The sequence below is a fragment of the Anser cygnoides genome, chromosome 3, assembly GCF_040182565.1.
Source record: "Anser cygnoides isolate HZ-2024a breed goose chromosome 3, Taihu_goose_T2T_genome, whole genome shotgun sequence".
NCBI classification, from domain to species: Eukaryota; Metazoa; Chordata; class Aves; order Anseriformes; family Anatidae; genus Anser; species Anser cygnoides.
The window spans coordinates 44,817,905-44,835,875 of NC_089875.1; the positions used below are offsets into that span (position 1 = coordinate 44,817,905).

The window sequence follows — 17,971 nt, forward strand, 5'->3', positions numbered from 1 at the left end:
GTCTGTGTTTGCCTACCTTCCCAGTGTTAACACCTACTCTGCTTTTTCTCAGTGCACCAGCATGTCTAAGAACTAAAGCCCTTCTACATTGGTTGCTTGTCTGCCCGTATCCTGAGGTATCTGAATATTTTGGTGTCTGTCCCCAGTGGAATACCACACAAATAATTGCTTTGCTTGGCATCCCTGCAGTTATCCTCAGCAAAGAGGCCAGGACCAAATAGGTGTAATTGTCCTTTTATTTGTATCAGGATAATCCCTTCATGTCAAGCCTTCCAGCCATATCCACCTTTCAAAAACACAGAGGTCAAACCACTTCTACAACATTTCCCTTTTCTCTCTTATCTCCCCATTGCCTTATACCTAATATGTATATTGTTGTTCCTGCAGGGCAGGAAATATCTTGAAATTGCATATCTACACAGCAACTAGCACAATGTAGTTTAATAGTCCCTACTATACAGAAATCTAATACATATAATTTCCCCTAACCCAAAACCAATGAATGAAGGGATCAGGCTAGAGATGCTATCAGTTTCTTTGGTCCACTCTTTTCCTAAAACAATTTCATGATTTATTGCAACATCCTATCCTATATAGGATGCAGATATTCTTGTGCATGAGACCAAGACCCATGTTTCACTTTCCTCCCACCGATAACAGTCCCTGAGGATCCGCAGACCACACCAGGAGGCAGCAATAACAAGAGATGTCTTGGGGGAGAAAAGCACTTCTCACTGGTTTCAAATGAGATTTCATGGTAAAAGAGCAAAACTGCTAGAAGTCTTTTTTCTTGTAAAACACTTGAGTGTGGCTAGCTAGATACAAAGTTTTGTATATAACTGAGAACTGAAATATTTTGTTAACATTTTCTGCTCACTCCTCTTTTTCCCAACTGCTCTCTCCAGGTGCCATCTCTTCATGCCACTTTCAGACAGATTTTACACCAAGGCTGAGATCTCAGAGATGTGAACTTTCCTGCAGTGTCAGGACTTGAGCACAGTGAGGAGAGGGAAGAGCTGTCCCTGCCCTCTGAAGGAAAGGCTGCAGTGTGAAAACATCCCTTATTAACACACCAGAGCATTCACTTAGGACAGAAACTTTATGAATTTCCCTACAGCACAAAGAGCACCCATCAGAGCTCAGCCCACACATTTTTGATTGTAGCTGAACTCTGAAAAGTGGGAACTCCCTGAGGTGATATGCGGTCACTCCCCTTGGGCTGTAGCAGGTGTGGAGGCTGTGTATCCTGGATGCTGAACGTCTCCTTCCCCGGCCTTCACGTTAGTCTGGTGTGTGAGAACGTGCCTTAGCCCACACAGAGATGTTGGGGATAAAGCGCATTCCTGTTTTTTTACCACTGACTGGATGCTGGATGTTGGGTACATCACATCTCTGAGGCTCATGTTGGCACTTATGACCTTCTCCTGCCTTAGTCCCTTAGCTGGGATCCATCTCGCATGACTATACACATTTAATAGCTGAGCATCTACCCTCAGCTAGTCCATGAGGCTTCACCTAAAGGGAAATGAAAGACACGGTCATCTCCAGAGAGATCTTATGGATGAGGACACAATGAATCACTTCCTAGAGGCACTGCTCTTCCATACTGACTGTAGAAAAAGCCAAGGTGGGTAGTTTGGAGTCTGTTCTGCAGACCTAAAGTTTGGTCAGTTGACTGCCACATTTGGAGCACAAGGCCTGCCTCTTCTCACACGTCTGGACAGCATCCATACATTTGGACAATGGGAACTTGGTCTCAGGAGGGAGCCTGCAGACATCAACAATGGATGCAATTATGGGGAATAAACATGGGAATATATGCTGTGAAAAAGAAAGCTTTCCTCACAGCGCTGCTGTGACAAATAGCAGAACAGAAAGGAATTAATTCTGTTTCACCTAATTGCTCTCCATAAATCATCCCTTGGCAGCAAGCTCGAGTGGTCGACCAAAGGGCCAATTAAAGCAAAGGGAGGCTGACTGGTGTTTGTACTCAGGGCTGTGTTTTGTGTTACAGGAACTGTAATTTGTTCCCAGGGCAGCATCTCTTGCCATTCCACGCATGGAGGAGTACCCAGGCCCGTCTGGCTCTGAACCCTGCCGTTATTTCTTCAGAGCATCCACGGTGCATGGACTGACATCCTCTCCAGGACAGCGTTTTGCTGTCTAATGTGAGATGTGATGTGGCAGGTAGACGCTGGGCAGCAGACGAAGCACAAGAGACGAACAAGGTCATGAAACCCAGAACTCAGTGGCAAGTTTTGCATGTGTATTTGGTTTTAAAATCCGTTGTTACAACACACACAGAAATCCTTCAAGGCACAGTCTGTTAAAATCCTTCCCCCAGGTAAAATACCCTGTCACTTGCCTTGCCCTGAGCCGTCCCCACAAGATACTAGCACCCCAATCCTGGGGCCAGCCCCAGGCTACCCCTCAGCAGAGCAGCCCTGGCCCTTACACCTCAGCCCTGGTGTCCCTCGACAGCGACAGCACCTGGCTGCTGGGACAGCCCCACCATCCATCATGCCGGGCTTTTCGTGTGTTGGACAAAAAGGGCGAGCCTGCCGCGGTTGCAGAGGCTACACCCCGTCCTGCAGCTTGTGTTTCGCTCTGGTGGCTCCCCATACCTTGAAGTCAGCAGCCAGGGGTGGCAGGGAGAGGTGCCAAGCCCCACACAGGCCCGTCACCGCCGGGTGGGCACAGCAGCCCTGCCCCGGGGAGGACCTGGCACCACCTCACCACTCCCGGCCCAGCAGCTGGCGTGGCCGAGCCGGCCGCCTTCCCTCCCTGTTTGCTTTCAGGGTGTTCATCGTGCTGCTCCCACGCTGCTCGGAGCTGCTCCCTCTCCTCTCTCCCTCTACCCCCGTCCCGTTAAGCCTCAGCCCCCCGTGTTTCTCCCTGGTGGGAGCCATGCCCTACCTACTCCGGGACTTGAAGCCCAGGCCGCCACCGCTGCCGCGGGAGGCGCGTGCCACCCACAGCTCGGGGAAAGCCTACGAGGAGCTAAAGCAGGACTGCCTGCGCAGGGGCAGCCTCTTCGAGGACCCTGACTTCCCTGCCAGCGACGCCTCCCTCTTCTTCAGCGAAAAGCCACCCGTTCCCTTCCTCTGGAAGAGGCCTGGGGTGAGTACACGATGTCCTCATGCCCCACCATCTGGTGGGACTGCTCCCGTGTACAGCAGGGAAATCCAATGATTGTTTGGGGCGCTTTGCTCTTTGTTTGGGATCCTTGGCAAGGAGGAGGGTTGGAAGGTTTCACCCCACAGAGCTGCGTGTTGCTGGCTTGCAACTGGCAAGGGGGAGCGGAAGGGTAGGGACATTGTAATAGAAGCTAAAATCTGATAACTATTGAAAGTATTTCTGAAACATCCATTTTTTAATACTATCCTGTAAAATCCTATGCCTTTCCCATATTCTCTTGTCCTTTCGAAGGCCTTTGGCTTAATCATTTTAAGATATTGTATGTAGATTTTCTTCTGTTCTGCCTTCTGTAGCTTATTGTGTAGCCACACTTTATGTGCATATGTTTACGTACATGCATAAAGAACTTCTAATCGGGCATCTCTCTTACATTATTGCCAAGCAAAAGCAATGTTAAGATGAAGATAAGAGGGCATGCAAGGAAGTAAGGGTAAAATACATTATTATGATATGACTGTTTAAAAAACAACTGCCATTAATGGAGGAAATTCATAATTTAGGTTAAACCTAAAAAATTCAAAACTTCAAACTTTCAGAGCATGAGACATACTTGCTTCAATCATGAAACACTGAGAGGTCATGAATACATGCCATGGTTACTGAGCCATTCAGCAGTAGCCAAGGGCTCGATGAGTATCTCTTAATGCATCTTGCGTAACAGACACTAATAACACAGGGATAGCCTGAAGCTTCGCCAGTCACATGCTCTCAGATCACAAAACCAACATCGCTCCTGGTTCCTTCTCCCCAGTTAGCTTTAACTAATAGCCAGAAAATTTGTGGCTACTTTTCATTTCTTTGTTAATGATTAACATTTATTCTCTTTTTCATCATGGTCTGAAAGCTTCAGAATCAGTAGAAAATGTTCCTTTGCCAATAGTGGTACCAAGAGAGAAAAAGAACAAAATGGGCTTAAAATGTGTTTACGTTCTGGCTTCACTTAATCCACAACGAGAGACATTCAAATGCCTTAGTGTCCGATAGCTAACGTAGTGTCACTACAGAACATTATTAAAGCTATTACTGCTAGACAAGTTTCAGCTATGTAAAAGCAAGAGATGGCCCCAAAGGCAAGAGCAGACCCCCAGGCACTGCTGCCCATCTTGTCTGGCAGTGCCCCGAAGGCCAGGTGGGCTTTGGGGCTGCCCCCAGGAGCAGGCTGGAGGTTTGGGGTTGCTTTGCTCAAAGACGTAACTCCTATGTCCTTGTGTGTGGTAGTGAGGGAGATAGGAGTGTGGTCTGTCTGTTGTACTTACCAGTCTCATCTTCAGGATGTTTGTAAGCTGAAGCAGAAATACCTCTACTATGAATAAGCTACCTGAAACAGGCTATGCCTTTGCGCTCCAATGCCTGCCACAGAAAAAGATGATCTCCTGTGAGCAGCACAGCAAGAAATAAAGCTCAGGGGAAGCTTTAAGGATGCAAAAAGACAAAGTTTAAGCCCCTCAGCATTTAAGCTAAATCAGTTTCATGTCTATTAGCTGTCAGTGTGTGTGTATATATATATATATTTGCATTTACGTTACAATTATGTTTACATTTATATACTTATATATATTTACAGCAGTAAATACAAGCACTGTAACACCATTTTGAGTTAACGTTTTGCAAGCAGGGTATGGGCCTGGGGCACGTGCCAGGTTCATTACCTCGGCTCAGCTGGCCAAGTGGTTGTGCCTTGACAGTGCGATCCCAGCAGCACTGCCCCTGCGTTTAGGTATTGGTGTTCAGACTGCTTCTCGTGGTGGCTGAATTTTACTGCCTTCCTACCAGTGTTTTACACTGGCTCAGCTGAAGTGTAGCACAGTACATGCGGGTAATTGCAGGCCCAAATAATGTTAGTCCTCAGATTTACACCTTGTTACAGTTTATTCATTAGTAATGAGAGTAGAGAAGCTTTCTCATTATTTTCACACGTATATATATACCTGCAGGCACAAACTTTTGTACACAGAATAAACAAGACCCTCTAGCTAGCCCAGATCTGTACATCTACCACTGCAATTGGTGAGCTGCACTGATTTGCACCTGGTGAATGTCTAGATTTCTACAAAAATCTTAAGTGCTCTAAGATTCAGAAAGCTATATAGTGATTTTGTTTGCCAATCCCTTATCTTTACAAATGAAATCCTTGAAATTGCACCTTATCAAAAATTTAGAATAATTTGAAAAATAGATGACCCTTTTCTCATTCTATTTCCCCCCTTCCCTTCCCTTCCCTTCCCCCTTCCCTTCCCTTCCCTTCCCTTCCCTTCCCTGTCCTGTCCTGTCCTGTCCTGTTAATTTACATCTAAATTAAACTGTTGGGCTAGTATATCTGTCATTTATTTCTAGTAGCTCAGTATCTGAGAAAGCAAGAGACAAGATGAAGAATGAAGAATTAAAAAAAAAAAAAAAACACAAATGTGTTTTAACAATGCCAATTGAATCTGTGGTCTACAGGAGGAATTAAGAAGGAAATTCTCCTAATATGAACAGCCACTGGCAACCAGTATGACAGGAACTATATGCTGGAACCAGAAAGATAAATATAATCACAAAAATAAGGCCACCATAAACAGCCTCAGCCTCAGCTTTTCTTAGATCTCTAAGAGGGAGATCTTTTCTTAGACCTCCTTCTACCAATGTGTGCCAGAGTCCCAAAGGATGTAATTTGTTTCCCTTTGACTCGAAAGAAACATAGCTTCAAAGCAGCAGCAGGAGAGTTGCAGGCACCTTCTTTCATATCCCTGAGAAATTCATCACCCTAATTCTAGGCAATACCCTTACGCAGGTGAATCTTTGAATATGCTGTATATGAATGCAAGATCTAGTCCTGGGTTTTGTCTTTTAGCATGCTGAAAGCACTGATACATGTTATTACACCATCCAGCCTGAAAATCCCTTTAAGTTTACTATTATTTTTGCAACATCCACTCATAAACCATAGCTCTTGGTTTTCTTTTGTGTAGCAGAGAATGTGACATGGGTCCATTCAAAGTCCTTTAAATTCCTTTTTATTGATTTTTTTAAAATTTGTGTTTGTTTTAAATGTGGGAGATTGAAAATATTTTCTCATCTGTCAGTTGTAGGGCTGTGTAACAGGCAACGAGCCATGAAACTCTCCCAGCACTCAGCAGCATTTGTGTCCATGTCAGTGGAGAGGCTTTTTATCTCAGCCCTCGCTAGCACGCAGAGTTTCTTGGTAACACTAAATGCTGTGAGAATCGTGTTCTCCAGGAGCAACAGCGCTAAAATAAGGCACGTTATTAAAGATCAGCTGCCTTATCAGCTGTTGTCGTGCTGGTGTTTGAAGGCAATGAGCTGTGCTCTTTATCGCTCACATCCCGTCACAGTCACACATGGCTGGGTGTGTTTAACAAGCAGGCGGGCCAGCTGACGAGGAGGTGCTGTTTGGTTTCCCCTCGCCAGGTGCGCTGGGGACATGGCACAGCCTGGCCACCACCTCCTCCCCGGCAAAGGCAAACAAAAAATACGCAAACCTGCTTCCTGCCTGAATATCTCCTCCGAGGGATTAGCTTCTCAAGAGAGTTGCTTTCCTCATCCGTGGCCGTGTGCCGTTTTCCTCTGCCATCCAGGTGATCATTTCTTCTTGTGTGCTGCCAAAACTGCTGCGCCACCAAAGTCACCAGGTCACAAAAGCTGCTGGGCTTCACCCCCTGAGCTTTGGGGAGGGCAGAGCCTACAGCAACAGCAAAAAGCAGCTGACAGCAGCCCTCCCCTGTCCCCCCCTGCCTCCTACATAAATATGTAGCGGGGAGGTGACTGACGTGACAAGCTGCAAGGCTTGCTGTGATGCTGGTCATCTCTGCTGGGGCACAGCCACCTCGCAGGAAGATGATGGTTGCCATAAATTGGGCTGAAAAACCTCATCTGTCTAGCAGTAAAACACTGTCCCCCTCACCACCAACACCAGCCCACTGCCATCCACAAACCCTCGGCAAAGCAGAGCATGGCCTGACAGGACAGAAAGTCAGGCTGCTACCTTAGGGGCATGGCTGGGCTTCGCTGGCTGAGATGAGAACTGCAGTACCAGTTCATCGGGGACACTGTCCTGGCCACAGCCTTGGCCAGCAGCAGATGCTCCAGGAGTAAGTGAGGGAAGCTGAACTGAATTGCCTGTGTCCTACCCTGACAGCCCAAAAAAATGCAGTGACAGGAACCAAAAGTAACTCTGTTTCCTTCTAGGCAAATGCAGGGGTTAAGTGACTGAGTGTGCTCTGCTATATTTCCTCCCTCTTTGTCTTTTTTTACAAGCTTCTGTTGATTACATAAAAGAATTTCATGCAATAGGGCCTGCAATAGCATATCGTGGCAGACTGAGAAGCTCAAGGAATATTCCCCCAGCAGTATATTAGATGCTCTCCTTTCTCCTCCTCCTCCTCCTCTTCTTCCCTTTTCTATCCAGTTCAATCAATTCAATTCAATCTACAGTTCATGGGAAAGGGAAGAAGGGAGGCAAAGTCCTGCCACATATATTGGTTTGCCACTGTGATTTTTCTGTCCAGCTGAGATACTTCAGAATTGCTTTTATGTCACCGTGATCACGCAGTCCCTCTAACCTCTGAGCACACAAGGGTGGGTAATGTTGGCTCCTCCTAAAAACTGACTCTAAAACAAACAAGGCTGGAGTCTGCCTTTTTTGTTTCCTTGTCTGAGGAGGAAATAGGACATATAGTGTCTGGCAACCATGAGACTATGTATGATGTGCAAGTAAATACAAGGCCTAATACTGTGTTTGAAGGTAAATTGCCAATTTTAGGGTGTTGGTTTTTTTCAGCTGTTGGGAAAAAAAAAATAGCCAGGGTTGTAACTTAACTTTGAGATTCTGGACCAGGATGTGCTCTATTTTAACAATTGCCTATGGGTGAATAAAGAATGCCAGCCTTTCATTAGCAGCCAACTAATTAGGAAAAAATGAGGATAGCTGATTCTTTAATTGCTCTGCACTATAATTAATTACAAGGATTAATTACAAGCATTCCCCATCTAGTTCTTTGTGGTGGCTTACACTGCTGCATGAAAATATAGCTCATGCACACACAGGGCTCACATCTGGGCTCAGAGTGACAGTGACATTTTCCTGGCATATTTTCAGTCACGTCTGTGTCTCACTCCCACTCTTCCAGGACATTGTCAAGGATCCCAAGTTTATCCTTGGAGGAGCTACGAGAACTGACATTTGCCAAGGAGATCTTGGTGAGTGATTCCCTCTGTGTGGATGCGTGCACCCTGCGCAGAGCAGCAGGAATATCCTCACACGTGAGGGGATGTTTCCCCTGAACCGATGAGAGCAGTGACGCTGGAGGCACCTCCCATGCTCACCTTGCCCACAGCCACCTCTTTGGTGGCACTCTCCCATCTGTGCCAGGGATCATCCTCGTGCAGAGGGATTCAAGGCCAGAGAAGGATCCCCATGCAAGGGTACTGTGACCCCAAGGGAGCTTTTCATCTACCAGCACCTCCAGACTGCCCTGGCTGGGCAGGGACACACTTCCTGGGGACACGCAGGATCTCTTTTCAACGGGGGTGACAGCTAACTGTGACAACATCTCCCCTCACCCCCACACCATCTTCTTTTCCTCTCAATGGAGGAAAATGAGTTTTTTTCCCCATTCTCAATTCACAGGTGACTGCTGGCTATTAGCAGCCATAGCTTCTCTCACATTGAATGAAAAAACACTAGCAAGAGTGGTACCGCTGGATCAAAATTTTGGGCCAGATTATGCTGGAATATTTCACTTCCAGGTAAGATGAAAATCTGGCACAGCATGACCACAGTTCTGGGCAGCTGGTAATTGCATGTTGTGGTCTGGTTTGTGGTGGGGTTGTGGGTTACTCCAGAGGAAACATCCAAAAAAAAAGGGGGGTGGGGGGGGGAGGGATTGCTGAACTTAATCTGTTGTTTATGTTTTGAGGAACAATCTTGAGGGCTATGTCAGCCTCTCACATGCACACACATAGCCACGTCTGTTCTGTGAAGAGAAATATGGCTTTAGAGATCATTTCACATTTTCCACGCGAACTCCTCTTAGGATGTAAGGCCTTAAAGATGAAACAAGAGTTCGGCTGTGGTCTGTAATATGTGTGTCTTGAAGATGGTTTGAATCACCTGGTGACCACTTGTATGTGACTCACTGGTGACCACGTGAGTGCCATTATCCAGCTAAGGAGCTATGGTGCAGATTTACTCTTTTAGACTTTTTTTCAGACAGATTGACTTTCCTTCAGAGCAGTCTAGCATGGTACAGCGGGAAGGAATGGTTTACATACGAATTCTGAGCAAGCCTATCCTTGTCACTAGCTGACACTTAGAGGCACTGGGACACGAATCTCCTACACTCAGAAAATGTCATGCTGTCAACCAACTCATGCTCCATCTCTTCTAAATAGTTTTGGCAGCACAACGAGTGGCTGGATGTCGTGATTGATGATCAATTACCTACCTTCAAAGGCCGGTTGGTTTTCCTGCACTCAGCTGAACACAACGAATTTTGGAGTGCTTTACTAGAGAAAGCCTATGCCAAGTAAGTCTGGTGTACCACACTATACATATATGATTTACAGTTTGTACATATAATATACACAATTCAAGTGAACAGCTTCTATCTAGTGCTTTTTTTTTATTTTTATTTTTTTTGCACATGCTGCTGCCCTGATCTAAAGAGCTTGTGAGCTTGTCCAGCTCCGATCACAGCATTAGATACAAACCTAGCTGTTAGCAACAGAGTTGGATAAAAGCCTGAATCCTACCATTTGTGTCCCCGCTGAGACCTCAGATGATAGTTCTGGCCAACTCTAGATTTTTAACTGATTTGGCAGGCAGCAAGCCACTGATATGGAAAGATATCCAGCCCTTGCCAACATGGTCACTGACACTAATAAAAGAAAAGCCCCAGGCTTTAAGAATATCGAGGAACGAATGAATTAAAAATGTAATTATCAAGGAAAGCAGAAGGATCCCAATATACATCATCTATCTCCTGAGTACATTCTGGGGCACGTCTCTTCAGTGCCCTTCTGTGATTTTACACCCATGTGAGAAAGCTCTCAAGCATGGGTTTCTTCAAAGTTTTGAAAGCCTGTCTCACGGTTAGCATGTGTTTTCCAGGCTGAATGGCAGCTACGAGGCTCTGAAAGGAGGCAGCACAATAGAAGCCATGGAGGATTTCACTGGGGGAGTAGGAGAAATGTATGAGGTTAAAAAGGCTCCTGACAATTTCTATGAAATCCTAGAGAAAGCTCTGAAAAGATGCTCAATGGTGGGCTGCTCTATCGATGTAAGTAACAAATGGGGTCTGATTTTCTCAGCTTAGTTTTGTGGTTTCTGCATTAAAAAACTACTTTTTAAAGGGTGGTTAAATCATTAACAATTAGATGGATATACATTTAACTCTGCAAATAATAGCTGTGAACTGACAGATATGTAATATCGATGTAGTCCTTAGTACAGCCATTGAAAACAAAAGATTCATCACATTTCAGCAGGTGATGGCCACTGGATTTAAGGCAATAATGATGCTAGTATGAGCACTTGGGGAGGGTGAACTTTAAATCCTGTCTTACTTGGTCCCTTGACAAACCAGCGATAGCTTGGTGAGGACTTAAAGGCTCCACAGACTAAAAATTGATTTTCTTCATCTCTGGATTCTGTAACAACATCTGCTGGGTCTTGAGAGACTCAAGAAAGTTTTCAGGATCAGTGTGTTAGTTTGTAAATAGGGACTGGGGCTTAAAATGCATCAGATTTATCCCTCCAGGTACTGAAATCTCCCACTTTTACTGAGAAAACTTTGCTGACAGGTTGCAGCTGTGTAGGTGCCTTTACACTGCTTTGCCAGCAGGCCTGACCCAGGGTAGGAGCAGCTGCCCATGTGTCCTTGGCTTTCTGGTGAAAAATCCTGAGCTGCTCAACAGCAAGAGCGAAAATCCTGTTGCTGTTCCCTGTCCACTGTGCTCAGTGGTAAAGGTGGTTCAGAAACAAGTGTGTGCCGGGTTTCTTCACCAGAATGAACAACTGGAGAAGAAAGTTTCAGATCAAATGAAAAATCCCACCAACACAAAATGAGAGCATATCAACACCTGACCCCACCTGAGAGCACCTTTTCTGTCCCTTACCTGACTCAAACTACATTTGAGTGGGAGTTTAGATCGATATCCTGGAACTGTGGATGGAGTTGATACAAAATCATAGGGACATAGAAGGGATCTGAGCCAGGAACCACCTTATTTTCCTTCTGACTGTACAATGCTCCAAAAGAGAAATCCCCACAGCTCTAGGGAGCTCCTTTTCAAAGGGCACCACTGCACCATCACTGCCTGCATGGAGCAGAAAGACAATTTCCCTATTCACATTTCCCTGCTCTGGTTAGCCGCTGACCTCCCACATAATGGCTGGAAGGGACCAAGTTACACTACTTGCAATCTCGCTATGAAAAGAGGTATTCACATTTTTTTCCATATTACAGACCAGCAGCGCTGCCGAGTCAGAAGCCAAAACCCCCTTTGGCCTTATAAAGGGCCATGCTTACTCCGTGACGGGCATCGATGAGGTACGTCCCCTCTGGTTTGTGTCAGCAGCGCAGGGCAAGGAGAGACCCGGTCAAAAGACAAGGGACTGTCCCCCAGCTTTAGGCAATGGGAGGCATTACCCTGGGGGAGTTATTCAAATTCCCATCCATCTTTCCCTCCCACATCTTCTGTAGCAGTGCACTTTGAGCCCAGCTTAATGACACTCAGCATTTTCTCTTTTTCTTTCTTCCCCAGGTGAGCTATCGGGGCCAGAAAGTGCGGCTCATAAGGATAAGGAACCCCTGGGGACAGGTGGAGTGGAACGGCCCTTGGAGTGACAAGTGCGTCCACTGTGCCATACAGGCCATGCAAAAATCAAGCTGCTGCTCCACGTCTAGCTTTCTGCAGGCACAGTTATTTCACAAAAAAATAAATCAGGAGTTTGCATGTGCTTAATAGTATTACTGCCATACTAGCGTGTCACCCTCAATATTTTCAAGGCTGCTCAGTTAATGGAACATTGTCAAGGATGTCTAGCCCCCAAAATCCAGTATTAGCAAAAAACATACATTAATATAAATTGGATAAGTTCATTCTAAGACACTTCCAATAGTAAATATTATACGTTTGGAGTGATTTTCTCTTTATTTTTTTTTGTAAACTAGTTCCTGTAGTACCTGTAACATAACATCTATATTTAGTCCTACTACAAATAATCTATAAACCAATTTTGTACTACCCCCTCTATCTTATGAGTTTGTCATTGCATTTACTGTTCTGGGTTTCTAAACATATTAGGAATAGGCAAGAACTTTGCAGGTTGTATTATAGATATATATGACAGTTAGATGACACCCTCTCTATGTGGTACCTGCTAAAGTTATGGAAGGACACAGAAACACAATAGGATTGGTCTGAAAACCAGTCTGCTTTTACTACTAGGTTAAATGAAGTATAAATACTACAAAAGAAAAAATATATATACATTAAAAAATAACAATACATTCCCCCCTCCCACCCCAAACATACACTTTTTGATACATTTTTACACACATAAATTGCTTCCTTTTTGTTCCACTTTCTTCTCCTGAGTTTTTTCTTTTTCACACAGATGTAGAGGAGAAGAACCATAACCTGGTTGGGCCTTTAAAATTGCTGAGACACATAGTCATCTCTAGCCCTCCTTTAAATGTAAATAAATGAAATATTTTCACATCAGCTCAAATCCTTTGTTATGTTTATGATTATATCTCTCAAAAAAAAAAAAAAAGAGAAAAAAGAGAGGTTAAGATCAGGACAGGCATCTGGCAGTTCAGGTTGTTTATTGAAAATGCTGTTTCTGCAAAGTGGAGCTCTGACTCTGCACTTGGGAGGTTTTCTGGAGCTCTGGTTGCCAGTACAAAGCTCTCCTAAAGCAGAGGGGCTCCCAGGTGACTACAGGAATCTGTAATAACATTTTGCAATGGTTGCTGGAATTGAAAACCTAACACAAAATGCCCTGTGTATCCTATCAAATTGGAAATGCAGTAGGGCATTTCCATTTTTTTCCAAAAAGTCTTAGTGTTTTTTTTTGTTTGGTTTTGACCTGCTACAGCTGGATCTGTAGAGGTGAGTAAAAAAGAGGCAAAGATTATATCTGCAATCCCAGTTTCTCCAGCAATTCTCTCTGTACAGGGAAAAGAGCCTATTCTGTTCCCACTGAGTCAAGTTTGTAGAAACATCTGTCCCTAAATTACTGAGAAACCTAAAAGAGGAGATGGTGCTACAGATGGCAAACAGATTTAAGGAGGAGTGTGACTTACAAAAATCTTGTGGTTTAATGATAACCATATTTTACTCAATCCCACCACCCGACAACAGTCCCAGTGCTGAGCGCAGGGAATAACTCAGGCAGGACGCTCCTGAGGCAGCTTTAGGATCTTTGTCCCAGTCCTGCTTCCAGATACATTAGCTGGGTCTCTGCCGCCGTGTGGAGTGGCAGCAGGGTTCGTGAAACCTCTTAAGGCCATTTGTGTTTATGTGTGCTGCTCAAATAAAACACTTCTGGATGAAGAGCAGCCTACTGATGTGTCCAGGCGGTTGTTCTGAGCCAGGGAAAATTAAATGCCATAGACCCATAGTAAAGCTTGGCTTTGTTTTCTTGCAGCTCTCTGGAGTGGCGTTTGGTCAGCCCATCAGAGCAGAAACGCTTGTCTCAGACAGCACTGGATGATGGAGAGTTCTGGTAAGCCGTGGGGTTTTAGAGCATGACTCCAGTCAGAAATCGAGGTGCTGGTGGCCAAAATGGGTGACAAGGAAGAAATTTCTGAGTGAGCAAATGCTCAGTTTCCTCCTAGGAGGAAACAGGTTCTGCATGTTTTGTGTGTGTACATGTGTATTTTAATAACAAAAAGTATTTTGAAGGTCAGTTTAGTTAATGGCATTAGCATATTTCAAATACTGTGTGTCGCCCGTGGTTGTAACAGCCTTTAAATCCTTACCAGGAACATACGCACGCTACAGAAGGGAGCATTGTACTGCACTGTAGCGCCTATGAAATGCCTTCAGGGTTGATGTTAGTCATACACTGGTAGGGAAGGAGCTCTTAGAAGCATTGCTACTTGTTACAGAAAGTACAAGAACACCAGGATATGTGTGAAATGATGGAAAGATTTAAGAAAAGATGAAAAAAAAGAAGTGGTAGCAATTGCTTTCAAGTGTGAAGTGCTGTTCGTGCCAAATTCACTATCTCAGACAGAGCAGATGGCTGACTTGCACATGATTCCCTCACCCCACCCCGTATCAACCACGCTGTGCACTACTGACAGTGTGTCTGGTCGTATTTTCCAGGGCCAGATGCTTATCTCTTTTACACAGAGGTAAATCTAGAGAGGTATTCAGCAGGACTATTCCAGATCTTTCCCACAAGTTAAACCAAAGTTCACCCTTTGGTCTGGAAAGAGATTTAATGCAGGCAATGTGGAGCATTACGTCACATAAAATGGTTTATCCCTTATAGCTCTGGAAGGAAGTAGGTCCAGTGACTGATCCATTACTTGAGCAGTTTTACACAGTATATTTTTAGTTATTTTGCTACTGACATTGAAAATGCAGTAGGGCATTTCCATCTTTTTCAAAAAGTTTGAGTGGTTTTTTGTTTGGTTTTGAACTTTTTGTTTTTTAGAGATGAACAAAAAAGGGGCAAAGACTTTACCTGCAACTCCAGTTCCTCCAGAACATCTCTCTGTACAGGGTACGGCTTAAAGCCTGACTGTGTACTGGAGGTACGGGTGTGTAGATAGGCATCAAATGAGCAACAAAATTCATCAGAAAGTTATCTGTCCAACAGAGCTAAGCTCATAGTTAAATAAGTCCTCAGAAGGTCAGTAAAAATGAAGAAATTTGAGCACACCCAAGCAAATGTTGGCCTTCTTCATACAGCATCTCAGACATTGAGAGCAGAAACAAAAGCCACCAGGACTGAAATTTTCCCTGAAGGGGTTAAGCAGACAAAATTCACATGCAGAAGATAAGAAATGCTTCCAAAACCAGTCAGGCAAGTCTGATACCAAGCTAACCCCTCCACCCAGTCCATCAGACTTATTTGTCCTAATGTCTTTTGACTTGTGTGTATTTCTCTCAGGAGTGTTTGCCCCTTGGCCCCTTCTAAGCTCCTTCTAAGACACAAGACACACCTTGATGGTTTCCCCATCAGGCTGCATGGACAGACTTTGCATGAGCAGTGAATGTGGTGTGCCCCTAAAGACCTCAAGGTGGTCAGATGAGGAATGAGATGAACAGAGCTGCGTCTCTCCAGCTTTCAGTTTGCTCCTACTGCTGATGCAGTTTACCTGAGGAGATGGAGAATGAGCTACATTCCTCCTTCTGCAGCAGGGGACTTCCATCTAGTCTGTTCAGCACTCCTGGTGGTGACTTTGCTTGCCTCCCTAGAAAGCTGGGGTGATCTTTGTAAGGTGTTTTGAAACCTGCTGCTAGAAACAGTGAGTAGCAAAGTAATTGGGTCTTCAAGAGTTCAAAACGTGTTCTCCATGACACACATTTTATCTTTGTGCTTAGCGTATAACATCAGGTACAACGGGGCTCTTCTTGTTGATGACAACCAGTTTGTACTGATTAGAAGTTTGTACTGAAGTAGACCTAATGGCAGGTTTCACCCTCAGCAAGCTCAACAAGTATTCTCTTTGTACATCATTTTTAAGATGTCTGCAAGGTGACAGGGAGACCAAGAGACCTACTGTGCACTCATGAACAATTTCTGTAACTGTGCTACAAGTTTGGGACCTGGTTTATTCCATGTGCTGACTGCATACAACGCTATGGTCATTTCTCCTGCACAGGCTCACTTCTGTTAATTGAAACAGAAGAAGCAGAAGAGGAATTACACCTGTTTATTCTCATGTATTGTGTTTGGTTTCATCCTAGGTAGAACAGGAAGGTTAGGAGGAAAGGTAGTGTAGGGAGGGAAATTTGACCAAAAGCTATGGGACATTTAAAGCAGGGTAAGTATCATATCATCAGAGTGGCTTCACTCAGTGCCGAAAGGCAGCAAGGCTGTGGTGGAATACATGGGGTGGGAAAAGTGGTCTGATGAGACCTTTTGTCCCTTCTGTTCTTTGGATTTGGGTGGACAGAAAATCTTCATGGTAACACGCTCAGGGCCTGCTGACCTCATTATCTATCCTGAACATATTTTAGCTGTGTTTTAGCAGTTAAGATCTGTCTTGTCAGGGCAGATGAAACGGTGCTTCTACCAGATAGGAAGGAGGCATCCTGCTGTTGACTAAGAAATCAGCTTCTCACTCACCCTAGTCTCTTCTCTGCTAAAATCAGAGGGTCAGAGTCTTCTCTTGCCTTCACCAGTGCAAATTCAGGACAGCCGCGCAAAAGTCAAAGCAGGTGTTTTATCTGTTAGGTTCCAAATCTGATCCATAAAGTGCAATTACTTCATCTGCTTTGCAGCATGCTTCCAAAGAGCCCAAAATTGCATGGTGTGGCCAGGAAGCTGAAGCACTCAAGAGACAGAGATTTTGCTATACTGCCCCTGCTACAGTGTACTGAGCATCACAGTGAGAATTAGCAGTGTTTGTGACATGCAAGGCTAGCATTAGATGAGAACAGCTGACAATAAAGAGGACGAATCCCAGGAAAACAACTCCTGCTGTTTCTTCCCACCCTAAAAAGAAGTTGTAGAATGTCCCAGAGTAGGTGTAAATCAATGCTACCACAGACACCTATTCCTTATACACCATAAAAATTGACCTAGCTTTGTCCAGTGAGCTGCACTAAGGGCTAGCTGGGTCTTATCTTCCTCTGCCACAGATACTCATGTGGTCTTGGAGAGCTTCTAATTTCTTGCTACTCCATTTTGCTGTTATGCACCAGTCACCAGAGAAAAAAGATAGCTACAGAAGTTCATGTCAGGGAGGAGCAGTTTCTCTGCTCTGTTCCCATAGCCCATGGCTGCATACCATGCCCAGCTGGGTGCCTGGTTCCAGCTGTCCCTTTTCCTGGCTGTTTGCTCAGTCCTGAATACCAGGCTCCTCAGCCAGCAGGTCTGTCAGTATCTCTTTGCCAGTTTACTTGCTAGCTTAAAATCACATGGCATATCTGCTTCTCAGCATGCTGAGTAGGCTAGGTTCAACCAGCCCAGCATAGAAACTCAGAAATAACTGTTTTTTGGCATTTGCTTCCTCCTTCCCATGGACATGTATATGTATCCGCCTTGGGTTTAAAATAATTATACTGCAATCTATGTGACACAGTAGCAGTAAGCAGTGTCTATCACCATTAAGGGCTGGTTGGAGCCATTACTTAAGCCCAAACGTACCTTTTGTCCCTCTGTTTGGCATATGTTTTTGCTAGGACAAGGTCCCATGCTCCTGTAATTGAGAGAAGGGTGAACAACTTGAGTCTAGGCACCTTACCAGAAGGCCAAACGTGACTTTAGCTGCATTGTAGACAGGCTAGTCGTACCATGGCCTGACTAATTCATTGCCATGTGTCCCTTGTAGTGCCGTCCTGTGGCTGGTGTTGAACACACAGATGATTTGTAGGCAGACTTGGCTCCTGTACGGATGCCTGCCATGCAGGATCCTGCATCCTTTGGTTGTGTCTCCATTAATATGGATGTAGCTCTTAGGACTAGGATATAGTAGCCTGAGGGAAGGGGATGGTCAAGTATCTTTTTCCACAGTAGGTTTTTTTCCAGTGTCACTTCATCGTGTCCTACACTCAACTGTACCTTAATAAAATCAGTGGAGTT

General features: G+C 44.8%; 1 protein-coding gene across 1 annotated transcript in view; it reads left to right on the top strand.

The window, feature by feature from the left end:
• The first annotated feature begins 2,720 nt into the window (after positions 1-2,720).
• Positions 2,721-17,971, top strand: part of CAPN9 (calpain 9) — a 29,083-nt gene continuing 13,832 nt past the window's right edge. The window contains exons 1-8 of the mRNA XM_048045938.2: positions 2,721-3,120; positions 8,328-8,397; positions 8,828-8,946; positions 9,592-9,725; positions 10,310-10,478; positions 11,667-11,750; positions 11,965-12,050; positions 13,856-13,933. Of these exons, the coding sequence (XP_047901895.2) occupies positions 2,908-3,120; positions 8,328-8,397; positions 8,828-8,946; positions 9,592-9,725; positions 10,310-10,478; positions 11,667-11,750; positions 11,965-12,050; positions 13,856-13,933 (953 nt within the window). The 5' untranslated portion in view covers positions 2,721-2,907. The remainder of the gene's footprint in view (positions 3,121-8,327; positions 8,398-8,827; positions 8,947-9,591; positions 9,726-10,309; positions 10,479-11,666; positions 11,751-11,964; positions 12,051-13,855; positions 13,934-17,971) is intronic.